The following is a 20,363-nucleotide window of genomic DNA, read 5'->3' as shown; positions in this document are numbered from 1 at the left end:
CCAAAACCTCTAAAAACAAGATATCGATGCCTCGCTCCAAAAATGTCATTAATTCTCTTACAAATAACCAAACGAGCACGAAATAAAACACGAAAAATCGTTTAAGCACTGTCATTGCACAAAGAAAATATGAATGCTATTCCCCTTCTACAGCGAAATAGAAAGGTTGAAAATAAAAAAATGGAGAGATCTGACTTTCTGCATGAGGCCGAAAAACGCTGCATGGCGGCAGCGCCCTGTTGTTTTGAGAATGTACATCTTGTGGTCGCACCGCCTCAGCCAGGCACGCAGAACCCGTCTGTAGTCTACTCACGACTCGACGCCAGTGTAAATTTTTTATGCTCATAAAAAAAAAGTGAAATTTGATGCTTTTCGTGGCCATTGGCTACCAGCTGCAAAGAGCTCCGCCTCCTTTCAGCCCTAAACAAAGATCGCCCAAGGGACGAAACACTGCCCTCGCTGCTGAAGATGCGGGCGGTCTGTTTGTTTTGGGGAGTAAACCCGAAGGAAATGCAGCAGTGATTACGGCGGGCGCTTGTTTGTTTTTCAACACTATGCGTGGGATTCTTATTCAACACCTGTGGCAACCTGCAACATATTCTTTTGACATCAAACAAACGTAAGTATTTAGATAAAACGCTTGCATGCACATCAGTGGGACTTGTGGGACCAGGTTTAAGTGTCCGGCATCTGTTCAGAGATTGCTCTTTTAACTCCGCATACGTAGAAACTACCTGCAGTTAGCCGCCCGTGTTAGGATATGTTTAATTTATATCTACTATTAATGCCGCGTTTTACTTTTCGTGCAATTGACCTGTCCTGTGTTCATTAGCGTTGCGGTTGCAGGGCGGGCGTCTGTGCTGCAGAATGTCTGCCGATAAAAGATCGCCAGACACACCACAGCACACACTGCTGCCGCCGGTCTGTGTCCTTCATTCGGTCTTGCAACCGCCGCAGTGTTTTTTTTTTTTTTCCTTGCAAGAAAAAAAGGATGCAATCGTCCATTTTCCCACTAACGTTTTTTTTTGGTGCAGGAAACCTTGGGCACAATTTGGCGGGTTCCTAGTTTAAAATATTGTTTCTTGGGGACGCAAAGACCGTTTTCTCAATCTGCCATGAATCCAGCGGTGACTGGAAAATGCATTCTGTCAGAATGCCTTGTAGGCTTTTGCTTCAACGCCTTCTACTGGGGACTGGAAGGACTGCGCACACTAGAGTAACGCAACAGCGACCCCTGTGTCGGGTTCGGTAAACGCACGTTTCGTGCTTTGTATTTACACTTACCATTCTGCTCTCTGTGTTGTTTTTTGTGAGCACCAGCAGGAGTAACGTATCCCCGCTTTTCACCACGCCGTTCAGAAAGTACCCCGCCTGATTTATTTTCCCCTCTCTCGATCAGATAGTTAACTGTCCAGTCTACAGTATTACTTACCACAAAGTCAATTATCACAAGCCATGCGTAACTGAGGGATAGGAAAACCTTACCATTGTAGGGTTAACTAATTTTTAAGAGCACATGAATACCACAAAGTGAAGTTGGAGGGGTATGATATTTCAAATGCTTAGAGACACACTAGGCTTGCTAAATAGAGTAAGCGCCCAATAACATATATAAATGACAACTGGTGCCAGGTGCTGTCTTTATAACGGCCGTGCGGTGCTATTGTCTCATGCGGAGCATCTTCTAAGCAAATATTGCTGCTTAAACCTTCTCAATTCACTACGCGGCTACACGTTGTTTAAGGAAAAGTATCCAGATAATATGTAAATTGTTCAACAATCTTGATGGCATTTTACCCTTTTCATAAATAGTTTTACATATGCCCAAATATCACCTAACCCTGTTAGTTTTACCTACAAGATTACCTTTTTTAAATCTGGTGTAAGCGATTACTTTGAAAGCACCGTTGCTTTTCATACCTGAAACCTTTCCATAAGGTTGGGTAATACCGGAAGAGGAAATGGATTACTGCGGTATTTGGCGGTGGACCCGCCTTGCCGCGGCCGAGTTTGCCTCGCGACGCCCCGCCTCCCGTGGGCGGTATCCGGGGGCCGTTTGTAAGGGAAACACCAGATGTGAAAAGAGGCGGCGCCTGTTGTTTCTAGAAGGCGGTTGGGCTTGTTTTTCTCCCCCTTTATTCAAATAGTGCCTTACTTACCCACATTCGCGCTTTTAACGTCTGTAGTAATTTGAAGCAACCATAATTTACTTCATAATTGAACTCGACTGTTTAGATAACATAATATTACTTTGAGTACAATGATTGCTAGTGTTCTTTTCAGCCCTAAAAGGGTTAAGTGAATTAGTTTCCCATGCCTTCCTCACAGATTTCTCTAGTATGTGAGAGAGCCAATTAGCATATGTGATAACATCTCGGGAACTGAGGTCAGACAAGTGCTGACATGGGAAGCGTTACAAGTGAAATGAATAAAACAGTAGAGGAATGAATAATGTCACATTTGCTGGTCTGGTTCCTGTCCACTGATTTCTTAGTTCTCTTTTTCAAATAATGGGATAGAATACTGCATTAATCCGTGTTGTAGTTTGCAATCAATGTACGGGTCAATAAAGCTAACTTTATAAAGATGGGGTTTTGTAACATTCATATCTGTAGTAATGTAATAAGAAATATAGATGTTTATGCCCTTTCAGAGGGTTTAGAAATCCATTCAATTTTAAGATTTCAGGGCCACGCCCTTTCTGCCTTAAAGTTAATTACGTTCTGGTTCCACCTCCTTTGAAAATTAAAGTATCACGTTTCAGTTAAGCCCCTCCCCCGGGTCCAATTACAAGTGAAACAAGTCTGCCGTGACTCAGCTGGGTGGTCAGTTCTATATTTCCCTTGAGGTTGTGGCTTAGCTGCTTCCCCTTCTCCCTAGAAGGTGAGCCTGAACAATACAAAGCAGTTTACACAAAACCTGTAAGTCGTCTAACAGATCCGCTCAAACTCGAGATATTCCGGCTAAAGTAAGCACACATGGGTTTATTTTCGGCGTGGTATCTGACAAGTCTAACATTTAAATGTTTGCTGTGCCCCCCCAATCGGGAAACAATTACACATTTTCTGTGTACTTCAGTTGGGTCTTTATGCTTATTTACCATTTTTCAGAACCTATTTAGCAAAAGCACGGGCATGGGAGTTTAGAAAACTGTCTCGAATTTTCTCTTCTGAGTATTGTTTGCAGACAGACCAAACTGCCAACGGAAATGTCATATTATTTACTCAAACATGTCATAGATCTGTACGGTGTGGAACTGTCCCAGCAGTTTAGAAAGTTAAGCTACTTTTGTTTGTAAAACGCAATTGCACATTTTGCCAAAACAATACCAATGGGTTATTTATTTTCTGATGTGTTTGTTAATTGTCTAAATTCTTAAATGCTCCTTCTCCCGACTCTGTACATGCGTGTGTTAACATTCTGTCCTGTTTATGCCAGGAAGTTGCCTGTCACTCTCGTAAAAGTGGGCGGGGTTTAAAGCAAAGCTTGCCGCCTATAAAAGGGGCAGGAGCGTACAGAATAGCCGTTTTCTGACAGCCCAGGAAAGGCTGAGCAAAAGTGGCTGCATGTTTTACATTAAAGTTCCTTTCAGTTCCGCCTTTTTTGCTCATATTTTTTCTAAAGACCTGGTTCCACGGAATTGTTTTCAAGGAAGTCTGTACCTATTTGTTAAAGCTTTATATTAAGCAGCTTACCTCGTCTGGCTGTAATATTAAAATATAGATAAATACATCAGACTGCCACTGACAAAGTGCTTTATCAGTCCAACAGTAATATCTCTGGCATCAAAATCATGTCCCATGTGCTTAAAGGGAAATTGGGTAAGATGAGCAGACGGCAGTATTGTGGTAATGCTGTCGAGGTCAATAGCATTTATTAGATATGGCCTAGGTAATCTTTATCTGAGTCGCCAGTCTTGTGTAATGAGATAAATAAAAAGGTGCCTGCATACCTACACATAGACAGAAAGACTTTGACTCTGCTGTCGTCATCCATTTTCCTGTGTTCCGTTGTCATTCACATTTTGTTTCCACAGTAATATACCCCGGGGTAGTGGGCCAGCCCACTTCAGCCATTGGCACTCTTGGGCAGTGAGTGACAGATTTTCCTTGACCACATGCACACATTTGTCTAAAAAATAAGTGCACTTCATCAATTTTTTTTTTTTGTCCATTGTAGGTTTATTCCATTTATTTATTTTTGTATGTTACCTGTGACTTTAGGTTCTTGTAATTCAGACCCAGTGGTGCTTTTTCTTTGCACAATAAGAACTTTGTTTTCCTGTGATGCGTTAAAAGTAAAGAAAAGTTTCATACTTTTTATGAATACATCTTTCTTCTAGGAAGCACCCATACTGGCCTACTAGAATGTATACGTTTTTCATTTACAGTGCTCTTGCAATTAAAAATCAGTCCGACCAGAAAGCAAAGGCTAGACCTATTATTTGCTTTGCATTTGGTTGCCTAAAAGTGTAGGTTCAGGCCGTCAAAACAGCTTGTGGGCCTCGTACATATTCAATTAAAGTTGAATTGAGCCTGTGTAATATAAGATAGTCATTGTTGGATTCTTCTAATTGGCGCACTCCAGTGCACTTCTATACAGTGGTGGGTGAACATGTTGTTCAAATTCCACACATTGGTGTGTGATTGAGTTCCTGTGACTACACACTTTTTCTTCTCAGGACTCTCTTCTGGGAAATTATGTAATTGATGTGATAATTACACTAACATTAAACTTGCATTTTGGTCTAGTCCTTCTGATACCATTTCTGCAGCTTTCCAGCATGTCTCCCTTATCCTGCAGTGTCATGTATCTTATAGTGTGTACTCTTGCATAAACCAGTTTCCGTTATCCAGGAGTGCCTGAGTTTAACAAAAGAGCTACTATATCAAAGGCTGGCTAGCTAGCATCTGGTTTGAGCCTAAACCCAAAAGTTTTGTGGTACATCATACGGTTATAAAAACAGTTGAGTTTAAATACAGCAAGAATGGCATTCAACCCACAAGCATTTCTATACACCTCACATTCACGTCAAGGGGTTAAATCTGCTGCATGTATTTTATCAGCTTAAATGAAAAGTTCCCCCCCTTTCAGCTTGCCTGTGCCTGGCCAGAATGTGGTCCAGGTTTTAACTTGTACAGCTTATGCACAGTCTTGATAAGTCTAGTGGGAGTCAGGATATGTATGGTATGGACTTGGTGTGAATTATGATGTGCTGGGTGGATTTTAGAGTGATGGTGTATGGGACAAGTATAGTTATACGCCCCCCTTTATATAAATGCTTTTAAATATATAACTGCCTTCCTGAACCAGAATTGACTAGTGCATTGCATCTTTACATGTGCAAGTTGTTTGTTTGTTTCTAAGGGTTTTCTTCTTTATTTCAGATTTCACCATGGTCAAAAAAGGGTGTGAAAAAACACCAAGCAACCGTGAAAAAAAGATGGAGTGTAACATGAAAGCTGCCAATGTTGGTAACCAGCAGAACGTTTTTGAAAGTCAGCAGTATTTTCCACAAATGACCAGTGGTGCTCATGGATACAAGCATCAAAATATGCACATGGGCCATTCTAAATACCCCTCCAATGAACAGTTTTACCAGAGGAGTGGGTCTGTTTTATCATCGCAATCAATACCTGGGACATTGCAGAACATGCAGCATGTTCAGTCACATCAGTATAAAAGTCCAAACTACTATGCTAATGCAAGTCAAACAGTATTTCAACCAGTAAGTTATCCAGCAGGAGTTTTGAAAGAGGCATCATCTAACCAAAAATATAACAGGAATACGAACAAAATGCTTTTAGAATACATGCATCAAAAAAACTGTTATATGCCTGCCTATTATGAGAATGGCACTTCTGCTCTTCCTCAGTCTGTAAACAAACAATTCAATTTCCAACCAACAGCTGCTTATCAGAAAGTGCCAGGGCATGTTTCTTTTGCAAATGCAGGAGAGGTGTCAGGGAATAAGTCTGGCCAAAACTCCAAAATGCAGGTGACTCCATATTCTTTTCATCTGGGTTCTCAAGCGTCTTACGATGTACAGAGTGAGTGGCCACCTAACCTGTCACCTGAATTAACGCAGACATCCAACTATAATTCAGTGCATCACCTAGGTGGAGAGTCCTTCCCTAAACAAATGCAAAGTCCAGTCCCAGAGCAAGTCCAACAACAACGGCATGTCCAGCTTCCACAGGAAGTACTACAACTGTTGCAGCCCAATCAATTGTATGAGAAGGGAGATACAAGTGTGCAAAATCACCCAAGCTTGTATTCAGATGCCCAAAATATATATGACTGGGATCATCAACCTCAGAAAATCTCGACTGAAAATGGTTCTAACAATGAGGTTGTTTCATCATGTGCACCACTCACTGCAAACTGTGATGCAAATTTGAGTCCAAAGGGCACTAGTTCAAATGTATCAAGCCAAGCCTCCGCTGACCTTCAGCGTGTACTGGGGTATGGACACGAGTACACGCCTACTAGTGCTCCTGCTAACATGCACAATCTACTCATGGGTACAATGCCAGTGCAGGGAAACTATTCTGTCTATGGGTCCAATGGCTTTCCAAACAGTATAATTAATTCTCTAAATCAAACTGAAAACTCTAAAGTGTCAAACGAAGCAATGGTTCATAAGAAAGTCTTGGGTGCGAAGGACAACTTCATAAATGCTCGGTGGCACTGCAACGACAAATATATGTTTAGATCTGTACATTCTGACGGAAGTCTTGAGAATGCAGATGTTCATGGCTCTGACACTTCACCAAATATTTGTGGAAATGGACTCAATGGAGATAGCTGGTCAGTTGTTCCACATGCTGCCACAAATAGTCAAACCCCTGAAGCACTTTCATCTTATAAAACTGTGTACCAGCAAAACCTGCAGACGCAGAGCTACAGTTCCCAAGAAGAAAACTACGTAGGTCAGACATCGGTGGGCAACACAGAAGGACTGCACAGGCTTGGTCTGCAGACTGTCAAAAGCTCTCCAACGTTGACTGCAGTCTCTTCTCATCGTTCCCAGGATCAGAATGAACCAGCTCTCTCCAATCCATTTACTAATTATTTGAGAAATAAATATCTGACTTTAGAAGAGGTGAATAAGTCGCATGAGAGTGTTAAAAAGACCAAATCTTCAGACTTCATGGAAGGTGTTCTATCTGAGCAAAGCCAGGATCAGTGTGCGTTGGCACATGGATTGTCTGCAAGTGCTAGCAAGATCCGAAACAACTGTCAAAGTGGTCATCCAAACCTTTCTACTGTACCGGACAGAAATGGAAACCCAATGGAGAAAGAGTTGCTGAAGTATAGTGCAAGAGAACAGACCTATAAACCCATGCAAAATGACACGTCTGATAGAGGAATTAATCTGCCCAGCCCCAACTCAAAATCTACTGCTCCTGGAAGTGTTTCAAACACTGTGGCCTCGCAGACTGGATCTCTGCCTATTGTCATTGCTGTGAAACAAGAACCCATTGATTTAATGCAAGACAAGTTCCATTTAGACCTGTGCAATAAGATGGCTTCAAGAACTGATAAAGTAGACGAACAGCAGCCCACCAGAGATGTAGATCCAAAGCTCACTTTGCCACCCCAGGGTCTCTGTCAACAAAATGATGCCGTTTTGCATAAATCGAAAAAAGCAGTATGTCTGAATGAAAAAACAAACGCAGTATCTAGCATAGATGTTGGTAATCAGTGTTGTGACCGTGCTGTGACTGGGCGTAGGCCTGACCTGTTCGGTATAAATATAAAAAAGTCTACTGAACCTCAAATTGCTGTTGTTAACCCTTTAACACCGTCAAAGTCAGAAAGTCCCAGTAAAGACCAAGAAAACGTGCCTCCAAGAAATGGAATGTACCATGCTTCTCAAGAAGCTCTTCGAGGCCCTTTGTCACGAAAAAGAAAACTGGCAGTTGTTTCAACAAGTGGGAATATTGACCATATGTCAACAGTTAACATGCTGCTTGATATTTTGGGTTCAGACGCTGCTGTAAACTGTCCTGGCAGTCAAAAAGTTATACCAATGACATGTGATTTAAATTCAAAAATAAGTGACCCTCAAAGTAAGGCCAAAGAGTCTGCCCCAGCTGTGGACTCCACACAATCTTTGCTTCAGTTAAAAAGCAATGAATTTGCTCAACCTCACACCAGCCCTTTGTGCCAAGAGAAGCCAGAATTACAACTTGTAGATGGTGCTGTGCTGCTAGTCAATGGTGCATGTAAAGAGCAATTACAAATATCCAGCGTCTGCACGCTTGTTGAAGGTAGTACCTTTTATGATTCACAGATTGCCAAAATATTTGATGCTTATTCTCTTGAACAATCAAAAGATCCTGATATTGAATTGGGAGAATTACAAAAAAATAAACTCATGGATATCGAAAACAAGACTTGTGAGCCAGGAGTTCTTGACTCGCCCACTGAACAGCGGCCACGTCTAGATCCGAATTGTAAATGGAAAAACCAAAACAATCCAGTGAGGAGATCTAATTGCTCCAACCAGATGATTTTGGTTTCCAATTCAGAACCAGAGCAAACTGTCCTGGAAGCAGTAAATAAAAATAAAGAGGCATTTGTTGAACTAGCTATAGCAAATGAGAATGGTCTGTCATCGTCTCCATTCACAAGTCAAATAGAGTGCTGTAGGAATGAAGGAGAACTTGAAGAGCAAATGACAAACATGGCTGACAGCATGCAGGAAGAAATGCCAGAAGGTGATGAGGCTTCATCTGAACCGTATCTAAATTCCCAGCTGTCTGAACTTCTAAGAATTTTTCCTTTTGGAATCGATACAATGGAAACTGGAGCTACTTCAGAAGAAAGTGATGTCTTAAAAGAAGACAAAGATGGAAGTAATTTTTCACAGCTGCACGAACATGAGCCTGATAAAGAGAATACAGTTTCTTCTACAGTAGTAGGCCAGGCTGAAAGGACTCCACCAACCATACAAGCAGAAGTTGAAAAAGGGTTGCAGTCCACTAATGATTGCAATATTCAGTCGCCGGACAACGATCCTAAAAATGGGGACACAGTTGATAAAGAAAAAGGTAAACCGAAGTCCAAAGATTTTCAGCTGGTGTCTGGGCTTGAAAGTGATAGAACTGTTTATTCAATGCAGAGTGAGAAATTGTGTTCCTTGCAAAAACAATCGATTGCTTTGTTAAATTCTCAACACCCAGGCTTTCTTTTCCGAGCCAATGGGCAGCCCCCTTGTGACACCAACAGGAAGTGCAGAGAAAATGCAAAGGAGTTGACAGCTATGGCAAACGGAACTGGTTCCAACTCCAACCAAGTAAGCTCTAATGCGTTTGTTGGCATGGGAACAATGCAACCTGTTTCTTATAATTTCTTACTACCAGTTTACAGTGGTGAGAAAAAGGGTTTTTATGTGAATAACATGGCAACTAACAGTAAAACAAGTTCCTTTAAGCTTGATGCCACTTACCAGAACACTGTAAACCAACAAATCGATGAACATTCTTACTTTCATCTGAATAGCTCTTCACAAATAAATGGTAACTCTGAAAAAATAGAAGACCCAGCAACATTTCATTTAACTCACCAAGGTAAAATACTGCAAAACTGCCTTCCGAATAATGGTGTTGGATGGCACAAAATAGAATGGGTTAATAGTGGTAAGAAATTGAACTGCTTACCTGTTGAGCAAAACGTTTACCGCTCTTCAGATACAAGAAAGTCTGGAACATGTGAAAAAGGGGAACAAACTAGGTTAATGCTCCAACAAGTGACCACGCCTACTGCTGGAGGAGCTCACAGTGCATTTGGGTGTCAAGACAGTATATTTAAGGAGCATCCACCCAACACCCATGCTTATCATAAAGTTGACCGTAAGTCCCCATCACCAAAAAAACACAAGGAGCAGAGCTGTCTGGTCGGACTATCTAAAGAAAAAAAGAAAAAGACCAGGTTAATTGTTAAAACCGATTTTTTGAAACCTAAAGCCAATAAAGCTAAATTGTGTCAAAAACCGGCTGACGTACATGGAGTAAAGCTAATCGATGACCAACCCAGGGTATCGGAGAATGGCTGTTTAAAGAGCATGTTGTCCTCAGATAAGTGTGTCGCACATAGTGCAAAACACGGTGACAATGTCAAAGTTTCACTTTCAGTCAATGCAAGTTGCTCAGTGACAGACGGAGGACTAATAGGGGAAAAACGGGGGGTCAAAGAACAGGCTTGTGAAGAGAGCAAAGACCCACGAACCGTAATTTATGATGCAGTAGTTGCAGATGACCAATTACACAACCTTGCAGTGCAAGAATTCTTTCAGCGCCGGAAAGCAGAACAAAACACGGGAGGAAAGAAGACCCAACCGGCATGGGAAAAACACAAAGCAAAGCAACCAGTGCAATATAGAAAACCTTCTATAATCTTGGAGAAATTGGAAGAAGGTGTCAAACGGAAAAATGAAGCTGGTTTGGAGGGAAATTTGTCCAAGCATCCTAAAAAGGCTCCCCAAAAACCAATGGAATCTATTGGTGAAAATTTTCTGACAAGAATTGCATTTACTGGTTATGAAAATGGAGTGATACAGCTTGTAAATTTTGACTTCCTAAATTCGCTTAAAAATACTTTGTCACTCAAAGCACCTAAACCTGTTGTAGCAAAGCCACAAACCCCTGAAGAAGAGCCAAAGGTGCTTGAATTTAAATTGTGTCCCGCAGAGCTTCTGGGAGGCCACACTGCAGATGATGAATCTTCGGGTGCCGGCTCACCCGTTAGCCCAGATGACTCTTTATCTGAAGGTAAAGAAGTGTGTGTGGTTATGTATTTATTTTTTTATTTATTTTTGTACCCATCATGTCGTGACAGCCATATTGCAGGCTTGGACTGAAAGGGTCCTCATTTATCAATGTTTTTATGCATCCAGTTGTAACTTAGGTTACAGCAGAGGTCTCCAAACTTTTTAATGACGCGCCCCCCCAGTTGATAAATACAAATCCTTGGGCCACCCCTCAGAATTCTTCACAATTATTTTATAAAGACTGCAATGTTTAAATATGTCTAGACCTATTTAAACATTGCAGTTAAGTACTGTTACAGTTTTAACAATAGAATAACATGTTTCCGCTTAAAACAAAGCCCTGTTATCTGTAAAATGTTTCTTTTGGCCAGAGCCTGGCGCCCCACCTGGGATCACTTGAGGCCCCCCTAGGGGGGCCCGCCCCCCAGTTTGAAGACCTCTGGGTTACAGCGTTAGGTTCTAAAGGTGTTTTCTGTTACACTATAGCGTTATTCAGAGAATGGTAGATTTTACTAGTCAAGGCTACTGGAATAATGCGACAGGCAAATTATGCACCATAAATGGCACTGTTTGTGTTGGTATTTTATTATTATTATTTACTTATATATATTTTTTATTTTTTTATTACACTATCACACTTTGAGGCAAAGATTTCACCTCATTACTACCACATTGACACCCAGAAAAAACAGGCTGTTGCAAAGCCATAGGTCTCACCATGACTTTTTTATTATTTTTATATATATATATGTGTGTATATATATATATATATATTTTTTTTCTTGAACCGAGTTGGATTGGCAAATTAAAAAAAATGCAACAAGATTGGCAAATTGTGCAGTTTAATGCAGAACATTTTGAGATAATATTATCAAATTATTTTGTCATTTTTACACATTCACACCACCTGGGCGCAAATGTTTAGCACCCACATACAGCAAGAGGCCACAGAAGAGTCAGCCTTTGTGAAGGGCTTTCCATTGTGCCGCGACATGCGTTGTCTAGTTCTTACTAACGTTTGAACTGCAATTCATAATTACGAGGAAATCACAGCTGGAAAATCGCATAATTCAAGTGGCCTTGAATGTTAAACACAATGGAAGGCACATGTAACCTTTGCTCAAATATGTGCCCGTACAAAAAATGCAGTACCCATTTAAGACAATTTACTGACTCAAAACTTGCAGGTTAAAATAATAAAACTTAAATATTTACATAATTTATTTAGCTATCCATATCAAATGTCTCCTCTTTCAAGTAACTTGGGTGCAGTGAGCAATAACTGCTCATCTATTTAAGAGCGATGAGCTGTGCTCCACTCACTGCGATATCCTAAAGTAATATAATGCCCCACTTTAAAAAAGACTGTTCTGTAGGCCAATGTTTGCTCACTGTATTTAGTTTGCCATGGCAGTAGTCATAAATGATGGCTTTACATGCCATCTCATGACCAAACGCACTGACCATGTCCGCCATGTACAAGTTAGTTCTCTGGGGGGGGGGGTTTAGCAAGTAAAAAACATTTGTGATCCCTTAAACACCCAAGTGAAACAAAAATAAATGATAAAACTCGGGCCACTCCCAGCCAGACACACTGATGCGTGTGCCTACCAATATATGGAGAGAGGATGTGGCATAACATCCAGAGCTACCAACTTTGGAACTGAGGAGCATGGTTCAAGTCTTGGCGTCTGTTCCCACAGTTATATACAACGCTCAGCCAAAGACACTTGACACCTATGCCCAGTAAACGAATACAGGAAGAAAAGCTGATTTTAAAACACTGGCAGAAATTGTGCGTTTGAACAAACCTACATGCACAAAAGGGCAAGCCTACAAGAAATAGGGCCATGCTCCATGGCAGTGGTCAACACACAAAAAGAAGTGACATATAACCCACGTTGACCACAGAGAGGCAAGCCTTAGCAGGGAGTACGCAAATTAAAAACGATGGGCAGTCTGGAAGTCCACAGTAGATTCAGCATGTCTCGAAGAGACAGCACATGTGCCTTGGTGGGGAAAAGAAATTGTGGTGATAAGTCAAACTTTGCAAAGGGCTTTCCACTGTAACGTGTTTCTGCATTGTTAGAAACGTTTGCTCCATTTGAGCTAAAAACTAAAAAAAAAAAAAAAAAAAAATTATTCTGCTGAAATCTAGATTATGCAGCAAATGATGGATTATGTGGCAGATCAGTATTTATGTGGAACACAGAGCTACAAGATTGGGTAATTCCTTTGGCTTTCATAAGTTCAGGGCTAGTGAACATTGTCAGCCTGTTTGGGGGGTGGGTGATTATAACCATGCAATATGTATTCACAAGTGTGTAGATCAGGCTTCTCCAGCAAGTGGCTCTCAATCTACCTGTAAGTAGTTATCTTGTGTCCAGCCCAGTCTACTAAATTACAAGCCTAGCCTTGGTTGAATTATTATAGGTATCCTAAAATAAAAAATGTGTATTTGAGACGAAAATATATGTGCTTTCAGAACTCATAGGCTGATGTTTTAAGAAAAACTGGAATGTCTAAAATATATTGATTACATTTGAGCATTCGCTCAAGTGGCATTGGGGAGACGTGATACTAATAGTATTAGCTTGATGCCAGTAGCATTGCAGCTATGGCTGTTATGTATCACCTATGTAAAGGCATTCCATATTGACAAAGGTTTTATTGTTGCCAGTCGTGTCTGATGTGGTGTTCTTCACTGCTAGTAGTCTTGGATCGGGGGTCATTAATGTACGCTTGTATTATCACAGTTCTAATAATGCTAGTGTGGGATGTTTCATTGAACATTATTAGCTCATATTACATGACAACACTTGTAAAGGTGTTCCTAAGAATGGCGTAAGTACCTGTTTTACAAGGGTAACATTGGCTAGCCAACATAACTACATTTCAGGGATGTTCTGAGAAAGCGATTCCTCCATTTTCCCACATGGAGGTAGGGAAGTAAAAAATCAATGTGGAAAGGCATATTGCCACCTGCAGATTTACCACCTCGTGGAAAATTCACAAAGTAGCCTTTGTCATGTAGGATTGCGAATTCATGTCCAGTTTACCAGGAGTGGTCCTTGGGCATTCAAAAAATCATCCTGAAATCTCCTCAAATGCAGATGGAAAAATAGGAGTTTTGTGGAACAAGATTTTGTGAATCTGGCTCTTAACGAGCATTTTGTATTTGGCTTTATAAGACTGGTAAAAATGATTAAGCATTTATAGTCATCAAGTTGTCAAAGGCGAAGTATGAGATCATTCGCACATCTGTGCTGACAGTTTGCCTTTTGGTCTATAATAAGACTGATCATGTTTCACAAATGTACACTAAGGTTAAGCAACCCTTTTGTATATACCCATAGTACAACTTGCCTTTAGCTCCAGTTATTGTAAAGTTAGTAATTTACTGTGTTCTGAAAATTAGGACTACCTCAGTACACACTGACATAAGTGACCTGTTTTAGTTTTGTGCATGGCATAAGCCATTTGTGATTAATAGAATACTAGACTAGCACTTTTCAAAGACTTGTTAGTTAGACTTTGCTTATCCTGCAAATAACCTTCCAATATATTCCATCCGCCTATCAAAAAGAAATCTTAAGCAAGATTATAAACACTGGCTTGAGTGTGACATTTGCACCTATTGACTATTTTTTATTTTATTTTATTTTTTTTAATTATTTATTTTTATTTCTTTTTTTCCAATCTGGTTGCTGAGCGTAAATATCAATTCAAAATTTTACAGCACCGCTGTAAAAATCATCGAACATACTAAACATTATTGCAAGACTTCAGAAGTAAATAACCTTATTACTAGAAAAATACTCCAAATTAAGAAAAGTAATAACAGATTATTGTAATCACATCACTGTTGTGATTGAAGAAATCAGGTGCATTTCTCTGTAATGAGAGACTGAAATCAAACAGTTGTGGAAGTCTGTTTACTCAAAGTTAAGCTTAGAGAGGCAAGACGCTGCTGGCTTTCAAATGTAATCTACCAGATGCAGCTGGCTCAATGTTTATATACTGTTTGAACTTCATTCACATACATCAAAACAGCTGAATCAGATGTGTGCACAAATAAATAATGGGAGTTAGGCTGAAGCCAAATACTATCAGGAATCTTATAAAAGCATAAATACTTTCTCTCAGCGCTGAGGAAAGGTGATGTTTAAACATCTGCCACTTGTCATCCTTTCTTACCTACTTCTTATCTACCTGGTCCTTCTGTTCTTGAAAACGGGGGGGGGGGGGGGCTCAAAAGGACAAATAGTTCATGGGTTTGACCCTTTCCCTTCTTGGCCTTTGTGCAAGTTTGTGCAAAAGTTAGAGCTTGTACAGCTCCAGGGTTCATGAAATCTCAGTGAAACACAACATGGAGAATAGTTGATCAATATCCTCTTTATGTTCTCACACTGTGTTTTATGTAAATCGTATACATGTGTTCTATACATCTGCTTTACTGGCAATACAGGATTGTTTTGCATGTTCTTGGTACAATTCCATTGTTACATACTTAGACACAATTGCTCTGTTTAACAGAAAGCAAGAACAAAGGAGATGCATCTTCCAGTAATATCCCATTGAAGAAAAGAAAAGTGGACATGGCTCTACTTCAAGGTAAGATGGTTTCCAGGACTGGCAGCATTCTACTCTATCCAAAACTAAGGGTGGGTGAAGAATTCCGCTCTGCGGGTGGAGTTTGCAGAGTTTTCCGTTCGGAGTTCCGGAGGTTTTTTTCTCTCTCTCTCGCCCACCAATTGGTGAGCGAAAGAAATCGCTAAGTTGGCAGGCATGAGCGAGATTTCTAAATGCAGGCGGTTGTGATAGGCCGCGCCCATTCGCGTTGAGAAAGCTGCCACTTGCATGGAGGCAAAAAAACAAGTTGGTGTGCACTGATTTTACAGCGCGGGAGAAACTCCTGTGCTGAAAATTGGTGCACCTTACCCAAACTCTGCTGGAACTCTGCGTAGCACAGCAGAGTTTTTATTTTTTTAATGCACTTAGCGTGATCCACGTAGCAGAACTCCGTCCAGGCCTATCCAAAACCCAAACCTAATGAAACCGCTATTGGCATAATTGACAGTAATCAACTTTGAGCAGGCTGTGGGACCAACCAGTATTCATTAGCTTCTAAAAGCTTGTTTTATTAAAATGTATTTATTCATCAAAATAATACTTTATATAAAGACAGTAGTTATCGACGAGGCTCAATCCATTTAATTCTCAAAAATGTATTTAATTTGTATACATCATTACCAAGCAGGCCAACAAAGTCAGCTAAAATGCCCTCAAAATCCAATAAAGTGTTTTTAGTTTTATACAGTCCTAATATATATATGTGGCCATCTTGTCAAAATGGTCAGTGTTTTGGGTCTCCACTCCTCAGGACAATCAGTTTATCGAACAAAAGCTTAAATCCTCATTGTGCAAAAAATCTAAACTAGAATCATCCATAAGAACCGTAAGCAATGTTTGTGCTAGTGAAAGTACCCATGTGTACTTAATCAAATCCTGCTCAGTTTCCTTATTCTAAAAATGGCCTAGATATTTGTTTAATTTGAAGTCTCCATAAGCGTGGTTAAACATAGCTTAATTAATTAACAACATTGTTATACCTGTCAAAGTTATTGTTGCAAGCCTAACTTTTAGTTATAACCATTGAGGACATCATTTTAGCTAAACTAGGTGAGTTTATCCACCAGAAAGCATTTCACTTGACTGCCCAGTTGTTTCTTTGTTTTTCACTTGTGTTGAATGCGTACTGTTGCTTGGAGAGGAGTTATGCTTTGAGCGTGACGCCAAACTATAGCTGTTCTTTTGGGTGCATGGGGTGTTGTCTAATATTTCCTGTTGGGTGTTGGAATATACCCCCTAGCGCTTCTTGGATATAGGGTTATTCAGTGGGATTAGGGGTGCCGACCGGAATGGGTGGGTGGGTAATTATTTTGTGGCGTCCCCAGTGCCCCACTTTAATCAAAGCACTTGTTCACTTCTAAATAGTGCTACACCTGAAACTCCAGTAATCCAGATGATGATGTACTCAAGGCAGGACTACTGTCAAATGAGTTCAATAATGCCAAATGAGTGACGTTTCATTTGTATCAATCAAAGTTAGCGACCCACCCCCGTAACACTAATCTAGCTGGGAAGCGTTCAGGCAGTGTTAAGGTGGAAGGAGACTTTCCCTTCCTCCATTGATCTAGATAGGTGGAAACATGCACTGTATTCTCATCTCATCAATGAGAAAGCTCTGACATTCTTCTACTGATTTACTCCATTATACTGGCTAATATTCACACTTCACAATTATGTATGTGGATTAGATCACTGGGAGAGTGGAATTTTGAGATCTTTCACTGAGATGGTAGGTTGATGATATATTAATTATTGATTGTGCAGTAGGGAATCAGGAGATCAGCAATGCAATCAATGTTAGAATTGATGTGGAAATAACTAGAGAACATACATCCAAGCTCACTTTATTTTTTTTTCTTTTCACAGGAAATATTAGTGTGCCAAAACCAGTGCTGAATCAAGATCTATTTTCAACAGAGAAAACAAGTCATCCACAAACCCCTAATTCAAAAGTCCTCTTCAATGCCTTCAAGAAACTCTATTTAGAGACGCAGAGCAGAAACGTTGCATAGTACTTCAAGAAAACTTTGAACTGTTTGCGGACCTCCAGGGTGTAAAACTGGTTGGAGACATTTGGTGAGTTTCAGTGTCTAGTATACTGGCGTCCGGCGATGGGAGACAAAAGCAGTGGCTGGAACTGCTTCACCAGTGCTTGTGGTGTTCCATTCAATCGTTTTTTCACTGTTGGTGTTAAAACAGAAGGAACGGTCCGCTCTGAACTGCAAGTCCATATCCGATCTTCGTGGGAAATAAGTACCCCAGAAGTGGTTGTGTTTTAGGGGGTCATCCTCAAAGTTCCACATTGAGTCCAAGAAGAGCTCCGCAACTCGCGTCTAAAGATTCTCTCCAATGCCACATGCCTTACTGAGAAAGTCGGTGCACTACGTCTAAGAAGTAATACACTGCATTTTTGTCAAAAGGATATCATTGCACATTGTTAATTATGGCATGACAAAAAGTGCATTCTTCGGTACTAATGTAGATGTTCTCTGTAGCAATGAGGTTTAATTAATTTCTGCTGTTATAAGTTAAAGGTTTATTTTTCTGTTTTACAAAACTGTTGCCTGGAAAGTAAATCATTTGGACCATAAAGAAAAAATGCACATGTATATGGTGTTGACACTTTCTACGCATTTATGCTAAAACGAGTTTGACATAAATATCGGCATCAACTTGAAAGTGAAGGGTGTTCCAGTAATCTGTTACTTCAATAGGCAAGTGTTTTCACTGGTAACCTAACCTTTTTCAAGGCTCAAAGTTGTGAAGTCGGAGAAGGAACGTGGCGTTTGGAGCAAAATGCAGCCTTCCTTACTGTCCGCCTTGTTTAAGACCCAGTTATTAAAACGTGAATTCGCCACAATTCTTGTACAGGTTTCATCAGCTTCTGTGGGTGTCCTTTCACTGCTCACACAGTGAGTGAAGATCTACAAGTGTACCTACATAGCCAATTAAACCTTCTCTTCAGATGGAAGTGCTTTAATCCGCAGCAGTGTAGCGCTTTCTAGAACGCCCTCATTTATGTCACTGGTAGTGGTCGCCTTTGTCTACAGTGTTCATTTTCTCTGCTGGTCGGGAAATGCAGACCATAAGGGGCAATGCGAGTAAAACTGTACATTTCATATGTTATTTGCAGGCGTTCATTCAGGTACCTCAAATTTGCTTGTGGCTTTACAAATGTCAGTATTGGGGAAAATATAAAATTGATTTTTGCCAAAGTGCTTTCTCCCTTACTTAAAACATTGTGCCGTCTCAAACCCAGCAGTATTGTATCTAAACTCGGTGACACCATTGAGGTACTTGTACATGTGAATTTTATGATTAACATTCAGAACAGGGCAGATTTACTGGGCTACCTGTAAGCAGTTGTACAAGCTAGATAACCCTCCTGTATTTGTAATTGTTGTTGTACAATGGGTGTCACGCGCTGACATCTTTATTAATTTTCCAGAATCTGGAAGGATGTTATATAATTTTTTCGTTCAGGATGTGAACATTTGGGACTTCAATATAAGCTACGTTAGCTAATCTTGATGATTGAATGCAGGGATACTTTTGTAAAAAACATTTTATTGTAATATATTCACACGTTTTACTGACAACAAGGTTTTTTGTACGGTTGTAAATTTCTGGATTGGGCAAAGTTGTAACGTGTACAAAATACTGCATCCAGTTTATGTTGACATATATATTTTTTACATTGCAATAAACCTTTGAAACAGATTGCTCATTTTGTAGTTTTCATGTGCCTTTTCTATATTCTTGCCAGTTGTTTACGTTTTAGTTTTTAAAACTGAGAAAAGACAAAACGCAGTTTCTTGTCCATAACGCCACACTTTTTAGTGTGAAAACTGATGTGCGTCATACAGATCCGACGTCAAAAAAGAAACACATATCAAGTCTCACTCTTGAGTAATTACACATCACTCTGCAGAACGCAGTGTTTTATTTGCACCCAAAACCAGTGGTTCTTAACCTTTTGTCATCTGTAGACTCCCACGTAACCATTACTAGACCCTGGGGACCGCCGCTGAATCATCATTGGAATCTGAGCACCTCCATTGACTCATTACTGAAAGCCAGGAACCCAATAGACAAAAATACAGACGCAAACATTTATAAAATATACAAATTATTAAATATTTAATTTAATTCAGACAAATGGAAAAAAACAGTTTTAATTCTACTGGGAAGGTTGGAGCTTTTCTAAATCCAATTGAGGCCAACCATCGCCTATATTGTGTGTTTTTTTTTTTTTTTTTTTTTTGAGGCAGCTGCACTGCTCCAACCAATAAATCTGTAAATCTGAAGATACCAACTTCATTTTAGCTTCCGAGTTTAAACTCCTTCACATTTACAGAACATTTTAAAATGTTCAGTTATACATTTTTTTTAAACCTGATAATATTGTTTAATTTACCAAGTAGTCACGGACCTCGGACCCCCGGGAGAGGGGGTCCCCACATACCAGGTTAAGAACCGCTGTCCTAATCAATCCCTTGTCTGTTTATATTTAAGTAGTGCACTAATTTCAAAAAAGTGTTTACAAGAAGAATTTCATTTACTTGGCTCCATTAGAGGTAACAACAACTGGGTGGCTGGACGTTCTAGAGCAAAGGTGCCGTAACAATTGCAAAATCCTTGGAGTTGCATTAAATTCTTTTTTAGGTATTACTCACCTGTGGCAAAGTACAGCTGCAGGAAAATCAGTCTTGATCCAACTCTTAAAATAGTTGTCACTTGCAAACTGCTTAGCTATGCCCTCTCAAAGAGTGACCAGCAATGCCCTTTTTGGGTCTTATCTGCAACAGCACATGTGCTCTTGCTTGACAGGGCGATTGTATACAACAAGTTGTAATAGAGGCACTACTTTAATTTTTTTGTTATTCCCTGTCTTTGTTAACCCTCTTGCCATTTGCAGCTATGTTTTACTATGCCACACATTCTTTAGGGTTGA

General features: G+C 40.1%; 1 protein-coding gene across 2 annotated transcripts; it reads left to right on the top strand.

Annotated features, from left to right (window-relative positions):
* The first annotated feature begins 422 nt into the window (after positions 1 to 422).
* Positions 423 to 19,129, top strand: LOC138287631 (uncharacterized). 2 transcript variants are annotated; one of them, XM_069228216.1, is made up of 4 exons: positions 423 to 619; positions 5,388 to 10,778; positions 15,314 to 15,391; positions 17,276 to 19,129. In XM_069228216.1, exons 2-4 carry the CDS (start codon positions 5,396 to 5,398, stop codon positions 17,419 to 17,421), a joined length of 5,607 nt encoding a protein of 1,868 aa, XP_069084317.1. In that variant the 5' UTR covers positions 423 to 619; positions 5,388 to 5,395; the 3' UTR covers positions 17,422 to 19,129. The 2 variants fall into 2 exon arrangements, with proteins under 2 accessions (XP_069084317.1, XP_069084318.1); XM_069228217.1 differs by lacking the exon at positions 423 to 619 and adding an exon at positions 2,817 to 2,968.
* The last annotated feature ends 1,234 nt before the right edge of the window (positions 19,130 to 20,363 follow it).

The sequence above is a fragment of the Pleurodeles waltl genome, chromosome 4_1 (genome assembly GCF_031143425.1).
Source record: "Pleurodeles waltl isolate 20211129_DDA chromosome 4_1, aPleWal1.hap1.20221129, whole genome shotgun sequence".
Lineage (NCBI taxonomy): Eukaryota > Metazoa > Chordata > Amphibia > Caudata > Salamandridae > Pleurodeles > Pleurodeles waltl.
This window is presented reverse-complemented; position numbering and strand designations above follow the sequence as displayed.